The sequence below is a fragment of the Xenopus laevis genome, chromosome 5L (genome assembly GCF_017654675.1).
Source record: "Xenopus laevis strain J_2021 chromosome 5L, Xenopus_laevis_v10.1, whole genome shotgun sequence".
Classification (NCBI taxonomy): domain Eukaryota; kingdom Metazoa; phylum Chordata; class Amphibia; order Anura; family Pipidae; genus Xenopus; species Xenopus laevis.
The window spans coordinates 108,903,695-108,925,007 of NC_054379.1; the positions used below are offsets into that span (position 1 = coordinate 108,903,695).

General features: G+C 42.0%; 1 protein-coding gene across 1 annotated transcript; it reads left to right on the forward strand.

Annotated features, from left to right (window-relative positions):
- Positions 1-1,930: 1,930 nt before the first annotated feature.
- Positions 1,931-21,209, forward strand: LOC121393928 (serine-rich adhesin for platelets-like). Its single transcript, XM_041563779.1, has 18 exons — positions 1,931-4,141; positions 5,113-5,128; positions 5,403-6,077; positions 7,509-9,346; positions 10,030-10,045; positions 10,491-10,994; positions 11,184-11,248; positions 11,321-11,345; positions 11,898-12,665; positions 12,777-13,451; positions 13,638-13,699; positions 13,778-13,802; positions 14,688-15,890; positions 16,794-18,518; positions 18,564-18,604; positions 18,674-18,698; positions 19,602-21,019; positions 21,186-21,209. Exons 1-18 carry the CDS (start codon positions 1,994-1,996, stop codon positions 21,207-21,209), a joined length of 11,253 nt encoding a protein of 3,750 aa, XP_041419713.1. The 5' UTR covers positions 1,931-1,993.
- The last annotated feature ends 104 nt before the right edge of the window (positions 21,210-21,313 follow it).

Here is a 21,313-nt window from a genome sequence, read left to right on the forward strand (position 1 = left end):
GTTTTTTCCACTGGCAGGAGAAAACTCTGATCCACCCCACAGACATACTGCACACATATTTGCATCAATATTTGCACAGCAATGTAATGTAAAGTATACTTTACATAGGCATCCACCTACTCATTTTTTAACCAGTGAGTTGGATGCAACCATGCTCTATTCTAATTAAGCACTTATTCAAGGAATCACTTTAACAATCTAGTTGTGGTGCACTCAAACACAGGGTGGATAAAACTTCTATCAACTCCTATCCACCCTGTGTTGCAAAAGCAATGAAAGGCAGAGCATCCACAAGTCAGTGCAGACACTGGATGTATTTCAGCACAAAAATGCAACACATCCAGCAGATGTGCAAGTTCTGTTGTGCAAATATTAATGCAAACTGAGAGGGACCTGGGCTATACTTGAACAGCAGAAAAAGTGTATGGATCAACCAAAACAAGGGATACATATTTTGGAATGTGCACCAATACCAAAAGCTTGGATTAGATAATAAGACGATTACTGCTAGTGATGAGTGAAACTGCCATATTTCGCTTGGGTGAAAAATGTGCTCATCCTTAGTTACAGTATCATTACAAAGGGGAACAAATGGCCACAGCATGGGATCCTCGGCTGCAGCTCCCCTAAGACGAAGCTTCCTGGATTGGATTTAAAAGACATGCATATGTAGAATTATTAAGCTCAACATATTAATTAAGCATAAGGAAAAGTGAGCTAGGCATAATACAGGGACTGAAAGTTTACAATATCAGCTGTATGGGATGATTATAATGAGCAACATATGTCTCTGGCATTTCCATCCCATGAGTTTAGCTTAACTTTTACAATATACCTGTTCATATTTCAGACAGCAACCTGTGGCTGCTCAGATGCGTGGACAGGAGAATTCTGTACCGACAATTTTGATGCTTGTATAGAGAACAGCTGCTATAACACATCATCTTGTGTTGATAATCCAGCTCCTCTGCAAGGCTGTAATTGTTCACCTTGTCCCAAAGGCTTGATTGGAGATGGCATAAAATGTTTTGGTAAGTATCTACCAAGCTTAGGAAATTACATATTCATAATAATGATCTTTCTCTGATTCTATTTAAATGATTCTATTTGATTTTCCCAGATTTTGATGAGTGTTTTGAAAACACATCAGACTGTGATCAGATATGCATAAACACATTCATGGGATACAATTGCTCGTGTAATGATGGTTTCAAAATTAACTCACAGAATGCATCGCAGTGTGAAGGTAAGGGGTCTGATGTATAGAGAGTCAGTATGAACAATAAAAATAAACTGGACTTTTGAAATTTCCCATTCAAACTAGAATCTAGTCAGTTCCTGAAGTGACATGTATCTAGATTTAGATTCCTTTATTAATTACTTTATGTGTAAGCTGTATATCATCCTACTGTTATTTGACAATTCTTTTCACCTTATTAAATGTTATCATTCATATTTTTGCTCTGAAATAATAACATAGGATCAGGTTTTACAAGCTTATTTATGAGGGTTATGTAGTTACAGGTCAAGAGTATACTCCAGTTGCTCCTAGTTTGTAAACTAAAGCAACCACTCATCAAGGGTACCCTTTACTAACCTGCTGAAATTAAGGAAATTGAAAGGAAAGTGTTTGCCCCACTGGCATTATTAGAGCTAGGCTGAAAACTCTTGTGTCATTAAGCATGTGGAATTTCTAATTTTGAAAGTGCTTTTAATCTTATTAAAGACATTGATGAATGCACCAGACATCTAAATCCATTTGGTGAAAATTCTCTCTGCACAAACAAACCAGAAACTATTCATTATCCACTATTTCTTTGCCTTGGCATCTGAAAAAGGAGAAACCAGCTCTGACTCCGTATTAGAGCCGACAACAAGTTCTTTAGCTGAATGCGAGTTTACCTCTGTCTCTTTTTACACAGAATCTTCAGTGACATCCACACCGCTAACAAGCACCCCTGCCTCATCATGGTCTACTAGTTCTTTGCCCTCAATGGTAACTTTGGGACCAACAGCAAGTTCTGCCAGGGAAAGTGAGTCAACCTCTGTATATTCATCCACAGACTCTTCACCTACAGCAACATCAATACCACAAGCAAGCACCCCTACCTCATCATTGTCCACTACTTCTTTGCCTTCAATGGTGACAGCTAAAAAAGGAGAAACCAGCTCTAACTCTGTGTCAGAGACAACAATACGTTCTGTTGTTGAAAGCGAGTTAACCTCTGTCTCTTCATACACAGAATTTCTAGCAACATCCACACCACTACCAAGCACCACTTACTCATCATCTTTTTCTAATACTTTGCCTTCAATGGTAACTGCTGAAGCAGGAGAAACCAGCTCTAAAGCAGTATCTGGGCCAACAGCACGTTCCGCCATGGAAAGTGAGTCAAACTCTTTCTCTTCATACATAGACACTTTGCCTACAGCAACATACATAACAAAAGGAAGCACTTTTACCTCACCATTGTCTGCTAGTTCTTTGCCTTCAATAGTGACATCTGAAAAAGTAGAAACCAGCTCTAACTCTGTATCGGAGATGACAACAAATTCTGTTGCTGAAAGAGTGTTAACCTCTGTCTCTTCATACACAGAATCTTCCATGCCACTAGGAAGCACCCCTGGCTCTTCATCATCTACTAGTTCTTTGCCCTCAATGGTAACAGGAGAAACCAGCTTTAGAAGTGTATCAGGGCTGACAGCAGGTTCCGCCATGGAAAGTGCATCAACCTCTGTCACTTCATCCATGGACTCTTCAACTACATTGACATCTATAACAGTAACAGGCACACCTGCATCATCATCATCCTCTAGTTCCTTGCCATCAATGATGGCATCTGAAAAAATAGAAACTAGCTCTAACTCCGTATCGAAGTCGACAACAAGTTCTGTTGCTGAAAACGAGTTAACCTCTGTCTCTTTATATACAGAATCTTCAGCGACATCCACACCGGTAACAAGCACCCCTGGCTCAGCATTATCTACTAGTTATTTGCCCTCAATGGTAACTTCTGAAATAGGAGAAATCAGCTCTAGAACAATATCTGGAATGACAGCAACTTCCACCGTGGAAAATGAGTCAACCTCTTTCTCTTCATCCAAAGACTCTTCATCTACAGCAATGTCCATACAACTAACAAGGAACCCTGCCTCATTATCATCCTCTAGTTTATTGCCATCAAAGTTGACATCTGAAAAAGGGGAAATCAGCTCTAACTCCATATTAAAGCTGACAACAAGTTCTGTTGCTGAAAGTGAGTTAACCTCTGTCTCTTCATACACAGAATCTTCAGCAACATCCGCACCACTAACAGGCAACACTGTCTCATCATCTTCCACTAGTTCTTTTCCCTCAGTGGCAACTTCTGAAATAGAAAAAGCCAGCTCTAGAATGGTATCAGGGCCATCAGCAAGATCCACCACGGAAAGTGAGTCAACCTCTCTCTTGTCATCCATAGTCTCTTCACCTATAGAAATATCCATACCAGAAGCAAGCACCTCTGCCTCCTTATCATCCACTAGTTCTTTGCCATCAATGGTGACATCAGATAAAGGAGAAACCAGCTCTAACTCTGAATCTGAGCCAAAAACAAGTTCTGTTGCTGAAAGCGAGTTAAGCTCTGAGTCTTCATTCACAGAATCGGCAGCAAAATCCAAACCACTAACAAGTACCCCTGGCTCATCATCATCTACTAGTTCTTTGCCATCAACGGTAACTTTTGAAACAGGAGAAACCAGTTCTCAAACAGTTTCTGGGCTGACAGCGAGTTTGGCCATGGAAAGTGAGTCAACATCTGTGTCTTCATCCAAAGACTCTTCACCTACAGAAACATCCATACCACTAACAAGCACCTCTGCTATATCATCATCCACTAGTTCTTTGCCTTTAATGGTGACATCTGAAAAAACTGAAACCAGCTCAAACTTTGTATCAGAGCCAACAACAAGTTCTGTTGCTAAAAGTGAGTTAACTTCTGTCTCTTCATACACCGAATCTTCAGCGACATCAACACTACTAACAAGCACCACTGACTCATTATCGTATACTAGTTCTTTGCCCTCAATCGAAACTTCTGAAACAGTAGAAACCAGCTCTAGAACAGTATCTGGGCCGACAGCAAGTTCCACCATGGAAAGTGAGTCAACCTCTGTCTCTTCATCCACAGACTATTCACCTACAGCAACGTCCATACCACTAACAAGCACCCTTGCCACATCATCATCCGCTAGTTCTTTGCCTTCAATGGTAACATCTGAAAAAACAGAAACCAGCTCTAACTCTGTATCCGAGCTGACAACAAGTTTTGTTGCTGAAAGTGAGTTAACCTCTGTATCTTCATATACTGAATCTTTAGAAACATCCACACCACTAGCAAGCACCCCTGGCTCATCACGGTCTACTAGTTCTTTGCCCTCAATGATAACTTCTGAAACAGGAGAAACCAGTTCTCAAACCTTATCTGGGCTGACAGAAAGTTCCACCATAGAAAGTGAGTCAATATCTGTGTCTTCATTCAAAGATTCTTCACCTACAGAAACATCCATACCACTAACAAGCACCCCTGCTTTGTCAGCATCAACTAGTTCTTTGCCTTCAATGGTGACATCTGAAAAAGGAGAAACCAGCTCTAACTCCGTATCAGAGCCGACAAAAAGCTCTGTTGCTGAAAGTCAGTTAACCTCTGTCTCTTCATACACAGATTCTTCAGCGATATCAACGAAACTAACAAGCACCCCTGACTCATCATCTACTAGTTCTTTGCCCTCAATGGTAACTTCTGAAACAGGAGAAACCAGCTCTAGAACAGTATTTGAACTGACTGCTAGTTCCACCATGGAAAGTGAACCAACATCTGTCTCTTCATCCACAGATTATTCACCTACAGCAACGTCCATACCACTAACAAGCACCCCTGCTTCGTCAGCATCCACTAGTTCTTTGCCTTCAATGGTGACATCTGAAAAAACAGAAACCAGATCTAACTCCGCATCGGAGATGACAACAAGTTTTGTTTCTGAAAGCGAGTTAACCTCTGTCCCTTCATACACAGAATCTTCAGCGACATCCACACCATTAATAATTACCACTGACTCATCATCTTATTCTAGTACTTTGCCCTCTGTGGTAACTTCTGAAATAGTAGAAACAAGCTCTAGAACAGTATCAGGGCATACAACAAATTCCGCCAGGGAAAGTGAGACAACCTCTGTCTCTTCATCCATAGACAATTCAAATACAGAAACATCCATACCACAAGCAAGCACCACTACCTCATCATTGTCCACTAGTTCTTTGCCTTCAATGATGACATCTGAAAAAATAGAAATCAGCTCTAACTCTGTATCAGAGCTGACAACAAGTTCTGTTGCTGAAAGTGAGTTAACCCATGCCTTTACAGACACAGAATCAGCAGTGGCATCCATGCCACTGGTAAGAACCCATGGTTCATCATCATCTACTAGTTCTTTGTCATCAATGATAACTTCTGAAGCAGGAGAAACCAGCTTTAAAACAGTACCTGCAAGTTCTGCCATGGAAAGTGAGTCAACGTCTGTCTCTTCAACCACAGAATCTTCCCCTACAACAACATCCATACCAGTAATAAGCACCCCTGCTTCGTCATCATCCACAAGATCTTTGCCTTCAATGGTGACATCAGAAAAAGGAGAATCCAGTACTAACGCTGTATCGGAGCAGACAACAAATTCTGTTGCTCAAAGCGAGTTAACCTCTGTCTCTTCAGACACAGAATCATCAGCGACATACACACCACTAACAAGCAATCCGGACTTATCATCTTCTACTTTTTCTTTGCCTTCAGTGGTAACTTCACAGACAGGAGAAACCAGCTCTACAACGGTATCAGGGACAACAGCAAGTTCTGCTAGGGAAAGTGAGTTAACCTCTGTCTCTTCATCCACAGGCTCTTCACTTATAGCAACAACCATACCACAAGCAAGTACTCCTACGTCATCATTGTCCACTAGTTCTTTACCTTCAATGGTGACATCTGAAAAAGGAGAAAACAGCTCTAACTCGGTTTCGGAGCCTACAACAAGTCCTTTTGCTAAAAGTGAGTTAAACTCTGTGTCCTCATACACAGAATCTTCAGTGACATCCACACCACTAACAAGCACCCCTGGCTCATTATCTGCTAGTTCTTTGCTTTCAATGGTAACTTCTGAAATAGGAGAAACCAGCTCTAGAACAGTATCTGGGCTGACAGCTAGTTCCACCATGGAAAGTGAGTCAACCTCTGTCTCTTCATCCACAGACTATTCACCTACAGCAACATCCATACCACTAACAAGCACCCTTGCCACATCATCATCCACTAGTTCTTTGCCTTCAATGGTGACATCTGAAAAAACAAAAACCAGCTCTAACTCTGTATCAGAGCTGACAACAAGTTCTGTTGCTGATAGTGAGTTAACCTCTGTATCTTCATATACAGAATCTTCAGCGATCATACTACTAACAAGCACCCCTGGCTCATCACAGTCTACTAGTTCTTTGCCCTCAATGATAACTTCTGAAACAGGAGAAACCAGTTCTCAAACCTTATCTGGGCTGACAGAAAGTTCCACCATAGAAAGTGAGTCAATATCTGTGTCTTCATTCAAAGATTCTTCACCTGCAGAAACATCCATACCACTAACAAGCACCACTACTTCGTCAGCATCAACTAGTTCTTTGCCTTCAATGGTGACATCTGAAAAAGGAGAAACCAGCTCTAACTCCGTATCAGAGCCGACAAAAAGCTCTGTTGCTGAAAGTCAGTTAACTTCTGTCTCTTCATACACAGATTCTTCAGCGATATCAACAAAACTAACAAGCACCCCTGACTCATCATCTACTAGTTCTTTGCCCTCAATGGTAACTTCTGAAACAGGAGAAACCAGCTCTAGAACAGTATTTGGACTGACTGCTAGTTCCACCATGGAAAGTGAACCAACATCTGTCTCTTCATCCACAGATTATTCACCCACAGCAACGTCCATACCACTAACAAGCACCCTTGACACATCATCATCCACTAGTTCTTTGCCTTCAATGGTGACATCTGAAAAAACAGAAACCAGATCTAACTCCGCATCGGAGATGACAACAAGTTTTGTTTCTGAAAGCGAGTTAACCTCTGTCCCTTCATACACAGAATCTTCAGCGACATCCACACCATTAATAATTACCACTGACTCATCATCTTATTCTAGTTCTTTGCCCTCAGTGGTAACTTCTGAAACAGTAGAAACAAGCTCTAGAACAGTATCAGGGCATCCAACAAATTCCGCCAGGGAAAGTGAGACAACCTCTGTCTCTTCATCCATAGACAATTCACCTACAGAAACATCCATACCACAAGCAAGCACCACTACCTCATCATTGTCCACTAGTTCTTTGCCTTCAATGATGACATCTGAAAAAATAGAAATCAGCTCTAACTCTGTATCAGAGCTGACAACAAGTTCTGTTGCTGAAAGTGAGTTAACCCATGCCTTTACAGACACAGAATCAGCAGCGGCATCCACGCCACTGGTAAGAACCCATGGTTCATCATCATCTACTAGTTCTTTGTCGTCAATGATAACTTCTAAAGCAGGAGAAACCAGCTTTAAAACAGTACCTGCAAGTTCTGCCATGGAAAGTGAGTCAACGTCTGTCTCTTCAACCACAGAATCTTCCCCTACAGCAACATCCATACCAGTAATAAGCACCCCTGCTTCGTCATCATCCAGAAGATCTTTGCCTTCAATGTTGACATCAGAAAAAGGAGAATCCAGTACTAACGCTGTATCGGAGCAGACAACAAATTCTGATGCTCAAAGCGAGTTAACCTCTGTCTCTTCAGACACAGAATCATCAGTGACATACACACCACTAACAAGCAATTCGGACTTATCATCTTCTACTTTTTCTTTGCCTTCAGTGGTAACTTCACAGACAGGAGAAACCAGCTCTACAACGGTATCAGGGACAACAGCAAGTTCTGCTAGGGAAAGTGAGTTAACCTCTGTCTCTTCATCCACAGACTCTTCACTTATAGCAACAACCATACCACAAGCAAGTACTCCTACCTCATCATTGTCCACTAGTTCTTTACCTTCAATGGTGACATCAGAAAAAGGCGAATCCAGTACTAACTCTGTATCGGAGCAGACAACAAATTCTGTTGCTCAAAGCGAGTTAACCTCTGTCTCTTCAGACACAGAATCTTCAGTGACATACACACCATTAACAAGCAATCCGGACTTATCATCTTCTACTTTTTCTTTGCCTTCAGTGGTAACTTCACAGACAGGAGATACCAGCTCTACAACGGTATCAGGGACAACAGCAAGTTCTGCTAGGGAAAGTGAGTTAACCTCTGTCTCTTCATCCACAGACTCTTCACTTACAGCAACAACCATACCACAAGCAAGTACTCCTACCTCATCATTGTCCGCTAGTTCTTTACCTTCATTGTTGACATCTGAAAAAGGAGAAACCAGCTCTAACTCGGTTTCGGCGCCTACAACAAGTCCTTTTGCTAAAAGTGAGTTAAACTCTGTGTCCTCATACACAGAATCTTCAGTGACATCCACACCACTAACAAGCACCCCTGGCTCATTATCTGCTAGTTCTTTGCTTTCAATGGTAACTTCTGAAATAGGAGAAACCAGCTCTAGAACAGTATCTGGGCTGACTGCTAGTTCCACCATGGAAAGTGAGTCAACTTCTGTCTCTTCATCCACAGACTATTCACCTACAGCAACATCCATACCACTAACAAGCACCCTTGCCACATCATCATCCACTAGTTCTTTGCCTTCAATGGTGACATCTGAAAAAACAAAAACCAGCTCTAACTCTGTATCAGAGCTGACAACAAGTTCTGTTGCTGATAGTGAGTTAACCTCTGTATCTTCATATACAGAATCTTCAGCGATCATACTACTAACAAGCACCCCTGGCTCATCACAGTCTTCTAGTTCTTTGCCCTCAATGATAACTTCTAAAACAGGAGAAACCAGTTCTCAAACCTTATCTGGGCTGACAGAAAGTTCCACCATAGAAAGTGAGTCAATATCTATGTCTTCATTCAAAGATTCTTCACCTGCAGAAACATCCATACCACTAACAAGCACCACTACTTCGTCAGCATCAACTAGTTCTTTGCCTTCAATGGTGACATCTGAAAAAGGAGAAACCAGCTCTAACTCCGTATCAGAGCCGACAAAAAGCTCTGTTGCTGAAAGTCAGTTAACTTCTGTCTCTTCATACACAGATTCTTCAGCGATATCAACAAAACTAACAAGCACCCCTGACTCATCATCTACTAGTTCTTTGCCCTCAATGGTAACTTCTGAAACAGGAGAAACCAGCTCTAGAACAGTATTTGTACTGACTGCTAGTTCCACCATGGAAAGTGAACCAACATCTGTCTCTTCATCCACAGATTATTCACCTACAGCAACGTCCATACCACTAACAAGCACCCCTGCTTCGTCAGCATCAACTAGTTCTTTGCCTTCAATGGTGACATCTGAAAAAGGAGAAACCAGCTCTAACTCTGTATCAGAGACGACAAAAAGCTCTGTTGCTGAAAGTCAGTTAACCTCTGTCTCTTCATACACAGATTCTTCAGCGATATCAACGAAACTAACAAGCACCCCTGACTCATCATCTACTAGTTCTTTGCCCTCAATGGAAACTTCTGAAACAGGAGAAACCAGCTCTAGAACAGTATTTGGACTGACTGCTAGTTCCACCATGGAAAGTGAACCAACATCTGTCTCTTCATCCACAGATTATTCACCCACAGCAACGTCCATACCACTAACAAGCACCCTTGACACATCATCATCCACTAGTTCTTTGCCTTCAATGGTGACATCTGAAAAAACAGAAACCAGATCTAACTCCGCATCGGAGATAACAACAAGTTTTGTTTCTGAAGGCAAGTTAACCTCTGTCCCTTCATACACAGAATCTTCAGCGACATCCACACCATTAATAATTACAACTGACTCATCATCTTATTCTAGTTCTTTGCCCTCAGTGGTAACTTCTGAAACAGTAGAAACAAGCTCTAGAACAGTATCAGGGCATACAACAAATTCCGCCAGGGAAAGTGAGACAACCTCTGTCTCTTCATCCATAGACAATTCACCTACAGAAACATCCATACCACAAGCAAGCACCACTACCTCATCATTGTCCACTAGTTCTTTGCCTTCAATGATGACATCTGAAAAAATAGAAATCAGCTCTAACTCTGTATCAGAGCTGACAACAAGTTCTGTTGCTGAAAGTGAGTTAACCCATGTCTTTACAGACACAGAATCAGCAGCGGCATCCACGCCACTGATAAGAACCCATGGTTCATCATCATCTACTAGTTCTTTGTCGTCAATGATAACTTCTGAAACAGGAGAAACCAGCTTTAAAACAGTACCTGCAAGTTCTGCCATGGAAAGTGAGTCAACATCTGTCTCTTCATCCACAGAATCTTCCCCTACAACGAAATCCATACCAGTAATAAGCACCCCTGCTTCGTCATCATCCACAATATCTTTGCCTTCAATGGTGACATCAGAAAAAGGGGAATCCAGTACTAACTCTGTATCGGAGCAGACAACAAATTCTGTTGCTCAAAGCGAGTTAACCTCTGTCTCTTCAGACACAGAATCTTCAGCGACATACACACCATTAACAAGCAATCCGGACTTATCATCTACTACTTTTTCTTTGCCTTCAGTGGTAACTTCACAGACAGGAGATACCAGCTCTACAACGGTATCAGGGACAACAGCAAGTTCTGCTAGGGAAAGTGAGTTAACCTCTGTCTCTTCATCCACAGACTCTTCACTTATAGCAACAACCATACCACAAGCAAGTACTCCTACGTCATCATTGTCCACTAGTTCTTTACCTTCAATGGTGACATCTGAAAAAGGAGAAACCAGCTCTAACTCGGTTTCGGAGCCTACAACAAGTCCTTTTGCTAAAAGTGAGTTAAACTCTGTGTCCTCATACACAGAATCTTCAGTGACATCCACACCACTAACAAGCACCCCTGGCTCATTATCTGCTAGTTCTTTGCTTTCAATGGTAACTTCTGAAATAGGAGAAACCAGCTCTAGAACAGTATCTGGGCTGACAGCTAGTTCCACCATGGAAAGTGAGTCAACCTCTGTCTCTTCATCCACAGACTATTCACCTACAGCAACATCCATACCACTAACAAGCACCCTTGCCACATCATCATCCACTAGTTCTTTGCCTTCAATGGTGACATCTGAAAAAACAAAAACCAGCTCTAACTCTGTATCAGAGCTGACAACAAGTTCTGTTGCTGATAGTGAGTTAACCTCTGTATCTTCATATACAGAATCTTCAGCGATCATACTACTAACAAGCACCCCTGGCTCATCACAGTCTACTAGTTCTTTGCCCTCAATGATAACTTCTGAAACAGGAGAAACCAGTTCTCAAACCTTATCTGGGCTGACAGAAAGTTCCACCATAGAAAGTGAGTCAATATCTGTGTCTTCATTCAAAGATTCTTCACCTGCAGAAACATCCATACCACTAACAAGCACCACTACTTCGTCAGCATCAACTAGTTCTTTGCCTTCAATGGTGACATCTGAAAAAGGAGAAACCAGCTCTAACTCCGTATCAGAGCCGACAAAAAGCTCTGTTGCTGAAAGTCAGTTAACTTCTGTCTCTTCATACACAGATTCTTCAGCGATATCAACAAAACTAACAAGCACCCCTGACTCATCATCTACTAGTTCTTTGCCCTCAATGGTAACTTCTGAAACAGGAGAAACCAGCTCTAGAACAGTATTTGGACTGACTGCTAGTTCCACCATGGAAAGTGAACCAACATCTGTCTCTTCATCCACAGATTATTCACCTACAGCAACGTCCATACCACTAACAAGCACCCCTGCTTCGTCAGCATCAACTAGTTCTTTGCCTTCAATGGTGACATCTGAAAAAGGAGAAACCAGCTCTAACTCCGTATCAGAGCCGACAAAAAGCTCTGTTGCTGAAAGTCAGTTAACCTCTGTCTCTTCATACACAGATTCTTCAGCGATATCAACAAAACTAACAAGCACCCCTGACTCATCATCTACTAGTTCTTTGCCCTCAATGGTAACTTCTGAAACAGGAGAAACCAGCTCTAGAACAGTATTTGGACTGACTGCTAGTTCCACCATGGAAAGTGAACCAACATCTGTCTCTTCATCCACACATTATTCACCTACAGCAACGTCCATACCACTAACAAGCACCCTTGACACATCATCATCCACTAGTTCTTTGCCTTCAATGGTGACATCTGAAAAAACAGAAACCAGATCTAACTCCGCATCGGAGATAACAACAAGTTTTGTTTCTGAAAGCGAGTTAACCTCTGTCCCTTCATACACAGAATCTTCAGCGATATCCACACCATTAATAATTACCACTGACTCATCATCTTATTCTAGTTCTTTGCCCTCAGTGGTAACTTCTGAAACAGTAGAAACAAGCTCTAGAACAGTATCAGGGCATACAACAAATTCCGCCAGGGAAAGTGAGACAACCTCTGTCTCTTCATCCATAGACAATCCACCTACAGAAACATCCATACCACAAGCAAGCACCACTACATCATCATTGTCCACTAGTTCTTTGCCTTCAATGATGACATCTGAAAAAATAGAAATCAGCTCTAACTCTGTATCAGAGCTGACAACAAGTTCTGTTGCTGAAAGTGAGTTAACCCATGCCTTTACAGACACAGAATCAGCAGCGGCATCCACGCCACTGGTAAGAACCCATGGTTCATCATCATCTACTAGTTCTTTGTCGTCAATGATAACTTCTGAAGCAGGAGAAACCAGCTTTAAAACAGTACCTGCAAGTTCTGCCATGGAAAGTGAGTCAACGTCTGTCTCTTCAACCACAGAATCTTCCCCTACAGCAACATCCATACCAGTAATAAGCACCCCTGCTTCGTCATCATCCACAAGATCTTTGCCTTCAATGTTGACATCAGAAAAAGGAGAATCCAGTACTAACGCTGTATCGGAGCAGACAACAAATTCTGTTGCTCAAAGCGAGTTAACCTCTGTCTCTTCAGACACAGAATCATCAGTGACATACACACCACTAACAAGCAATTCGGACTTATCATCTTCTACTTTTTCTTTGCCTTCAGTGGTAACTTCACAGACAGGAGAAACCAGCTCTACAACGGTATCAGGGACAACAGCAAGTTCTGCTAGGGAAAGTGAGTTAACCTCTGTCTCTTCATCCACAGACTCTTCACTTATAGCAACAACCATACCACAAGCAAGTACTCCTACCTCATCATTGTCCACTAGTTCTTTATCTTCAATGGTGACATCTGAAAAAGGAGAAACCAGCTCTAACTCGGTTTCGGAGCCTACAACAAGTCCTTTTGCTAAAAGTGAGTTAAACTCTGTGTCCTCATACACAGAATCTTCAGTGACATCCACACCACTAACAAGCACCCCTGGCTCATTATCTGCTAGTTCTTTGCTTTCAATGGTAACTTCTGAAATAGGAGAAACCAGCTCTAGAACAGTATCTGGGCTGACAGCTAGTTCCACCATGGAAAGTGAGTCAACCTCTGTCTCTTCATCCACAGACTATTCACCTACAGCAACATCCATACCACTAACAAGCACCCTTGCCACATCATCATCCACTAGTTCTTTGCCTTCAATGGTGACATCTGAAAAAACAAAAACCAGCTCTAACTCTGTATCAGAGCTGACAACAAGTTCTGTTGCTGATAGTGAGTTAACCTCTGTATCTTCATATACAGAATCTTCAGCGATCATACTACTAACAAGCACCCCTGGCTCATCACAGTCTACTAGTTCTTTGCCCTCAATGATAACTTCTGAAACAGGAGAAACCAGTTCTCAAACCTTATCTGGGCTGACAGAAAGTTCCACCATAGAAAGTGAGTCAATATCTGTGTCTTCATTCAAAGATTCTTCACCTGCAGAAACATCCATACCACTAACAAGCACCACTACTTCGTCAGCATCAACTAGTTCTTTGCCTTCAATGGTGACATCTGAAAAAGGAGAAACCAGCTCTAACTCCGTATCAGAGCCGACAAAAAGCTCTGTTGCTGAAAGTCAGTTAACGTCTGTCTCTTCATACACAGATTCTTCAGCGATATCAACAAAACTAACAAGCACCCCTGACTCATCATCTACTAGTTCTTTGCCCTCAATGGTAACTTCTGAAACAGGAGAAACCAGCTCTAGAACAGTATTTGGACTGACTGCTAGTTCCACCATAGAAAGTGAGTCAATATCTGTGTCTTCATTCAAAGATTCTTCACCTGCAGAAACATCCATACCACTAACAAGCACCCCTGCTTCGTCAGCATCAACTAGTTCTTTGCCTTCAATGGTGACATCTGAAAAAGGAGAAACCAGCTCTAACTCCGTATCTGTTGCTGAAAGTCAGTTAACCTCTGTCTCTTCATACACAGATTCTTCAGCGATATCAACAAAACTAACAAGCACCCCTGACTCATCATCTACTAGTTCTTTGCCCTCAATGGTAACTTCTGAAACAGGAGAAACCAGCTCTAGAACAGTATTTGGACTGACTGCTAGTTCCACCATGGAAAGTGAACCAACATCTGTCTCTTCATCCACAGATTATTCACCCACAGCAACGTCCATACCACTAACAAGCACCCTTGACACATCATCATCCACTAGTTCTTTGCCTTCAATGGTGACATCTGAAAAAACAGAAACCAGATCTAACTCCGCATCGGAGATAACAACAAGTTTTGTTTCTGAAGGCAAGTTAACCTCTGTCCCTTCATACACAGAATCTTCAGCGACATCCACACCATTAATAATTACAACTGACTCATCATCTTATTCTAGTTCTTTGCCCTCAGTGGTAACTTCTGAAACAGTAGAAACAAGCTCTAGAACAGTATCAGGGCATCCAACAAATTCCGCCAGGGAAAGTGAGACAACCTCTGTCTCTTCATCCATAGACAATTCACCTACAGAAACATCCATACCACAAGCAAGCACCACTACCTCATCATTGTCCACTAGTTCTTTGCCTTCAATGATGACATCTGAAAAAATAGAAATCAGCTCTAACTCTGTATCAGAGCTGACAACAAGTTCTGTTGCTGAAAGTGAGTTAACCCATGTCTTTACAGACACAGAATCAGCAGCGGCATCCACGCCACTGATAAGAACCCATGGTTCATCATCATCTACTAGTTCTTTGTCGTCAATGATAACTTCTGAAACAGGAGAAACCAGCTTTAAAACAGTACCTGCAAGTTATGCCATGGAAAGTGAGTCAACATCTGTCTCTTCATCCACAGAATCTTCCCCTACAACGAAATCCATACCAGTAATAAGCACCCCTGCTTCGTCATCATCCACAATATCTTTGCCTTCAATGGTGACATCAGAAAAAGGGGAATCCAGTACTAACTCTGTATCGGAGCAGACAACAAATTCTGTTGCTCAAATCGAGTTAACCTCTGTCTCTTCAGACACAGAATCTTCAGCGACATACACACCATTAACAAGCAATCCGGACTTATCATCTACTACTTTTTCTTTGCCTTCAGTGGTAACTTCACAGACAGGAGATACCAGCTCTACAACGGTATCAGGGACAACAGCAAGTTCTGCTAGGGAAAGTGAGTTAACCTCTGTCTCTTCATCCACAGACTCTTCACTTATAGCAACAACCATACCACAAGCAAGTACTCCTACGTCATCATTGTCCACTAGTTCTTTACCTTCAATGGTGACATCTGAAAAAGGAGAAACCAGCTCTAACTCGGTTTCGGAGCCTACAACAAGTCCTTTTGCTAAAAGTGAGTTAAACTCTGTGTCCTCATACACAGAATCTTCCGTGACATCCACACCACTAACAAGCACCCCTGGCTCATTATCTGCTAGTTCTTTGCTTTCAATGGTAACTTCTGAAATAGGAGAAACCAGCTCTAGAACAGTATCTGGGCTGACAGCTAGTTCCACCATGGAAAGTGAGTCAACCTCTGTCTCTTCATCCACAGACTATTCACCTACAGCAACATCCATACCACTAACAAGCACCCTTGCCACATCATCATCCACTAGTTCTTTGCCTTCAATGGTGACATCTGAAAAAACAAAAACCAGCTCTAACTCTGTATCAGAGCTGACAACAAGTTCTGTTGCTGATAGTGAGTTAACCTCTGTATCTTCATATACAGAATCTTCAGCGATCATACTACTAACAAGCACCCCTGGCTCATCACAGTCTACTAGTTCTTTGCCCTCAATGATAACTTCTGAAACAGGAGAAACCAGTTCTCAAACCTTATCTGGGCTGACAGAAAGTTCCACCATAGAAAGTGAGTCAATATCTGTGTCTTCATTCAAAGATTCTTCACCTGCAGAAACATCCATACCACTAACAAGCACCACTACTTTGTCAGCATCAACTAGTTCTTTGCCTTCAATGGTGACATCTGAAAAAGGAGAAACCAGCTCTAACTCCGTATCAGAGCCGACAAAAAGCTCTGTTGCTGAAAGTCAGTTAACTTCTGTCTCTTCATACACAGATTCTTCAGCGATATCAACAAAACTAACAAGCACCCCTGACTCATCATCTACTAGTTCTTTGTCCTCAATGGTAACTTCTGAAACAGGAGAAACCAGCTCTAGAACAGTATTTGGACTGACTGCTAGTTCCACCATGGAAAGTGAACCAACATCTGTCTCTTCATCCACAGATTATTCACCTACAGCAACGTCCATACCACTAACAAGCACCCCTGCTTCTTCAGCATCAACTAGTTCTTTGCCTTCAATGGTGACATCTGAAAAAGGAGAAACCAGCTCTAACTCCGTATCAGAGCCGACAAAAAGCTCTGTTGCTGAAAGTCAGTTAACCTCTGTCTCTTCATACACAGATTCTTCAGCGATATCAACAAAACTAACAAGCACCCCTGACTCATCATCTACTAGTTCTTTGCCCTCAATGGTAACTTCTGAAACAGGAGAAACCAGCTCTAGAACAGTATTTGGACTGACTGCTAGTTCCACCATGGAAAGTGAACCAACATCTGTCTCTTCATCCACACATTATTCACCTACAGCAACGTCCATACCACTAACAAGCACCCTTGACACATCATCATCCACTAGTTCTTTGCCTTCAATGGTGACATCTGAAAAAACAGAAACCAGATCTAACTCCGCATCGGAGATAACAACAAGTTTTGTTTCTGAAAGCGAGTTAACCTCTGTCCCTTCATACACAGAATCTTCAGCGATATCCACACCATTAATAATTACCACTGACTCATCATCTTATTCTAGTTCTTTGCCCTCAGTGGTAACTTCTGAAACAGTAGAAACAAGCTCTAGAACAGTATCAGGGCATACAACAAATTCCGCCAGGGAAAGTGAGACAACCTCTGTCTCTTCATCCATAGACAATCCACCTACAGAAACATCCATACCACAAGCAAGCACCACTACCTCATCATTGTCCACTAGTTCTTTGCCTTCAATGATGACATCTGAAAAAATAGAAATCAGCTCTAACTCTGTATCAGAGCTGACAACAAGTTCTGTTGCTGAAAGTGAGTTAACCCATGCCTTTACAGACACAGAATCAGCAGCGGCATCCACGCCACTGGTAAGAACCCATGGTTCATCATCATCTACTAGTTCTTTGTCGTCAATGATAACTTCTGAAGCAGGAGAAACCAGCTTTAAAACAGTACCTGCAAGTTCTGCCATGGAAAGTGAGTCAACGTCTGTCTCTTCAACCACAGAATCTTCCCCTACAGCAACATCCATACCAGTAATAAGCACCCCTGCTTCGTCATCATCCACAAGATCTTTGCCTTCAATGTTGACATCAGAAAAAGGAGAATCCAGTACTAACGCTGTATCGGAGCAGACAACAAATTCTGTTGCTCAAAGCGAGTTAACCTCTGTCTCTTCAGACACAGAATCATCAGTGACATACACACCACTAACAAGCAATTCGGACTTATCATCTTCTACTTTTTCTTTGCCTTCAGTGGTAACTTCACAGACAGGAGAAACCAGCTCTACAACGGTATCAGGGACAACAGCAAGTTCTGCTAGGGAAAGTGAGTTAACCTCTGTCTCTTCATCCACAGACTCTTCACTTATAGCAACAACCATACCACAAGCAAGTACTCCTACCTCATCATTGTCCACTAGTTCTTTATCTTCAATGGTGACATCTGAAAAAGGAGAAACCAGCTCTAACTCGGTTTCGGAGCCTACAACAAGTCCTTTTGCTAAAAGTGAGTTAAACTCTGTGTCCTCATACACAGAATCTTCAGTGACATCCACACCACTAACAAGCACCCCTGGCTCATTATCTGCTAGTTCTTTGCTTTCAATGGTAACTTCTGAAATAGGAGAAACCAGCTCTAGAACAGTATCTGGGCTGACAGCTAGTTCCACCATGGAAAGTGAGTCAACCTCTGTCTCTTCATCCACAGACTATTCACCTACAGCAACATCCATACCACTAACAAGCACCCTTGCCACATCATCATCCACTAGTTCTTTGCCTTCAATGGTGACATCTGAAAAAACAAAAACCAGCTCTAACTCTGTATCAGAGCTGACAACAAGTTCTGTTGCTGATAGTGAGTTAACCTCTGTATCTTCATATACAGAATCTTCAGCGATCATACTACTAACAAGCACCCCTGGCTCATCACAGTCTACTAGTTCTTTGCCCTCAATGATAACTTCTGAAACAGGAGAAACCAGTTCTCAAACCTTATCTGGGCTGACAGAAAGTTCCACCATAGAAAGTGAGTCAATATCTGTGTCTTCATTCAAAGATTCTTCACCTGCAGAAACATCCATACCACTAACAAGCACCACTACTTCGTCAGCATCAACTAGTTCTTTGCCTTCAATGGTGACATCTGAAAAAGGAGAAACCAGCTCTAACTCCGTATCAGAGCAGACAAAAAGCTCTGTTGCTGAAAGTCAGTTAACGTCTTTCTCTTCATACACAGATTCTTCAGCGATATCAACAAAACTAACAAGCACCCCTGACTCATCATCTACTAGTTCTTTGCCCTCAATGGTAACTTCTGAAACAGGAGAAACCAGCTCTAGAACAGTATTTGGACTGACTGCTAGTTCCACCATAGAAAGTGAGTCAATATCTGTGTCTTCATTCAAAGATTCTTCACCTGCAGAAACATCCATACCACTAACAAGCACCCCTGCTTCGTCAGCATCAACTAGTTCTTTGCCTTCAATGGTGACATCTGAAAAAGGAGAAACCAGCTCTAACTCCGTATCAGAGACGACAAAAAGCTCTGTTGCTGAAAGTCAGTTAACCTCTGTCTCTTCATACACAGATTCTTCAGCAATATCAACGAAACTAACAAGCACCCCTGACTCATCATCTACTAGTTCTTTGCCCTCAATGAAAACTTCTGAAACAGGAGAAACCAGCTCTAGAACAGTATTTGGACTGACTGCTAGTTCCACCATGGAAAGTGAACCAACATCTGTCTCTTCATCCACAGATTATTCACCCACAGCAACGTCCATACCACTAACAAGCACCCTTGACACATCATCATCCACTAGTTCTTTGCCTTCAATGGTGACATCTGAAAAAACAGAAACCAGATCTAACTCCGCATCGGAGATAACAACAAGTTTTGTTTCTGAAGGCAAGTTAACCTCTGTCCCTTCATACACAGAATCTTCAGCGACATCCACACCATTAATAATTACAACTGACTCATCATCTTATTCTAGTTCTTTGCCCTCAGTGGTAACTTCTGAAACAGTAGAAACAAGCTCTAGAACAGTATCAGGGCATACAACAAATTCCGCCAGGGAAAGTGAGACAACCTCTGTCTCTTCATCCATAGACAATTCACCTACAGAAACATCCATACCACAAGCAAGCACCACTACCTCATCATTGTCCACTAGTTCTTTGCCTTCAATGATGACATCTGAAAAAATAGAAATCAGCTCTAACTCTGTATCAGAGCTGACAACAAGTTCTGTTGCTGAAAGTGAGTTAACCCATGCCTTTACAGAAACAGAATCAGCAGCGGCATCCACACCACTGGTAAGAACCCATGGTTCATCATCATCTACTAGTTCTTTGTCGTCAATGATAACTTCTGAAACAGGAGAAACCAGCTTTAAAACAGTACCTGCAAGTTCTGCCATGGAAAGTGAGTCAACATCTGTCTCTTCATCCACAGAATCTTCCCCTACAACGAAATCCATACCAGTAATAAGCACCCCTGCTTCGTCATCATCCACAATATCTTTGCCTTCAATGGTGACATCAGAAAAAGGGGAATCCAGTACTAACTCTGTATCGGAGCAGACAACAAATTCTGTTGCTCAAAGCGAGTTAACCTCTGTCTCTTCAGACACAGAATCTTCAGCGACATACACACCATTAACAAGCAATCCGGACTTATCATCTACTACTTTTTCTTTGCCTTCAGTGGTAACTTCACAGACAGGAGATACCAGCTATACAACGGTATCAGGGACAACAGCAAGTTCTGCTAGGGAAAGTGAGTTAACCTCTGTCTCTTCATCCACAGACTCTTCACTTATAGCAACAACCATACCACAAGCAAGTACTCCTACCTCATCATTGTCCACTAGTTCTTTACCTTCAATGGTGACATCTGAAAAAGGAGAAACCAGCTCTATCTCGGTTTCGGAGCCTACAACAAGTCCTTTTGCTAAAAGTGAGTTAAACTCTGTGTCCTCATACACAGAATCTTCAGTGACATCCACACCACTAACAAGCACCCCTGGCTCATTATCTGCTAGTTCTTTGCTTTCAATGGTAACTTCTGAAATAGGAGAAACCAGCTCTAGAACAGTATCTGGGCTGACAGCTAGTTCCACCATGGAAAGTGAGTCAACCTCTGTCTCTTCATCCACAGACTATTCACCTACAGCAACATCCATACCACTAACAAGCACCCTTGCCACATCATCATCCACTAGTTCTTTGCCTTCAATGGTGACATCTGAAAAAACAAAAACCAGCTCTAACTCTGTATCAGAGCTGACAACAAGTTCTGTTGCTGATAGTGAGTTAACCTCTGTATCTTTATATACAGAATCTTCAGCGACCATACCACTAACAAGCACCCCTGGCTCATCACAGCCTACTAGTTCTTTGCACTCAATGATAACTTCTGAAACAGGAGAAACCAGTTCTCAAACCTTATCTGGGCTGACAGAAAGT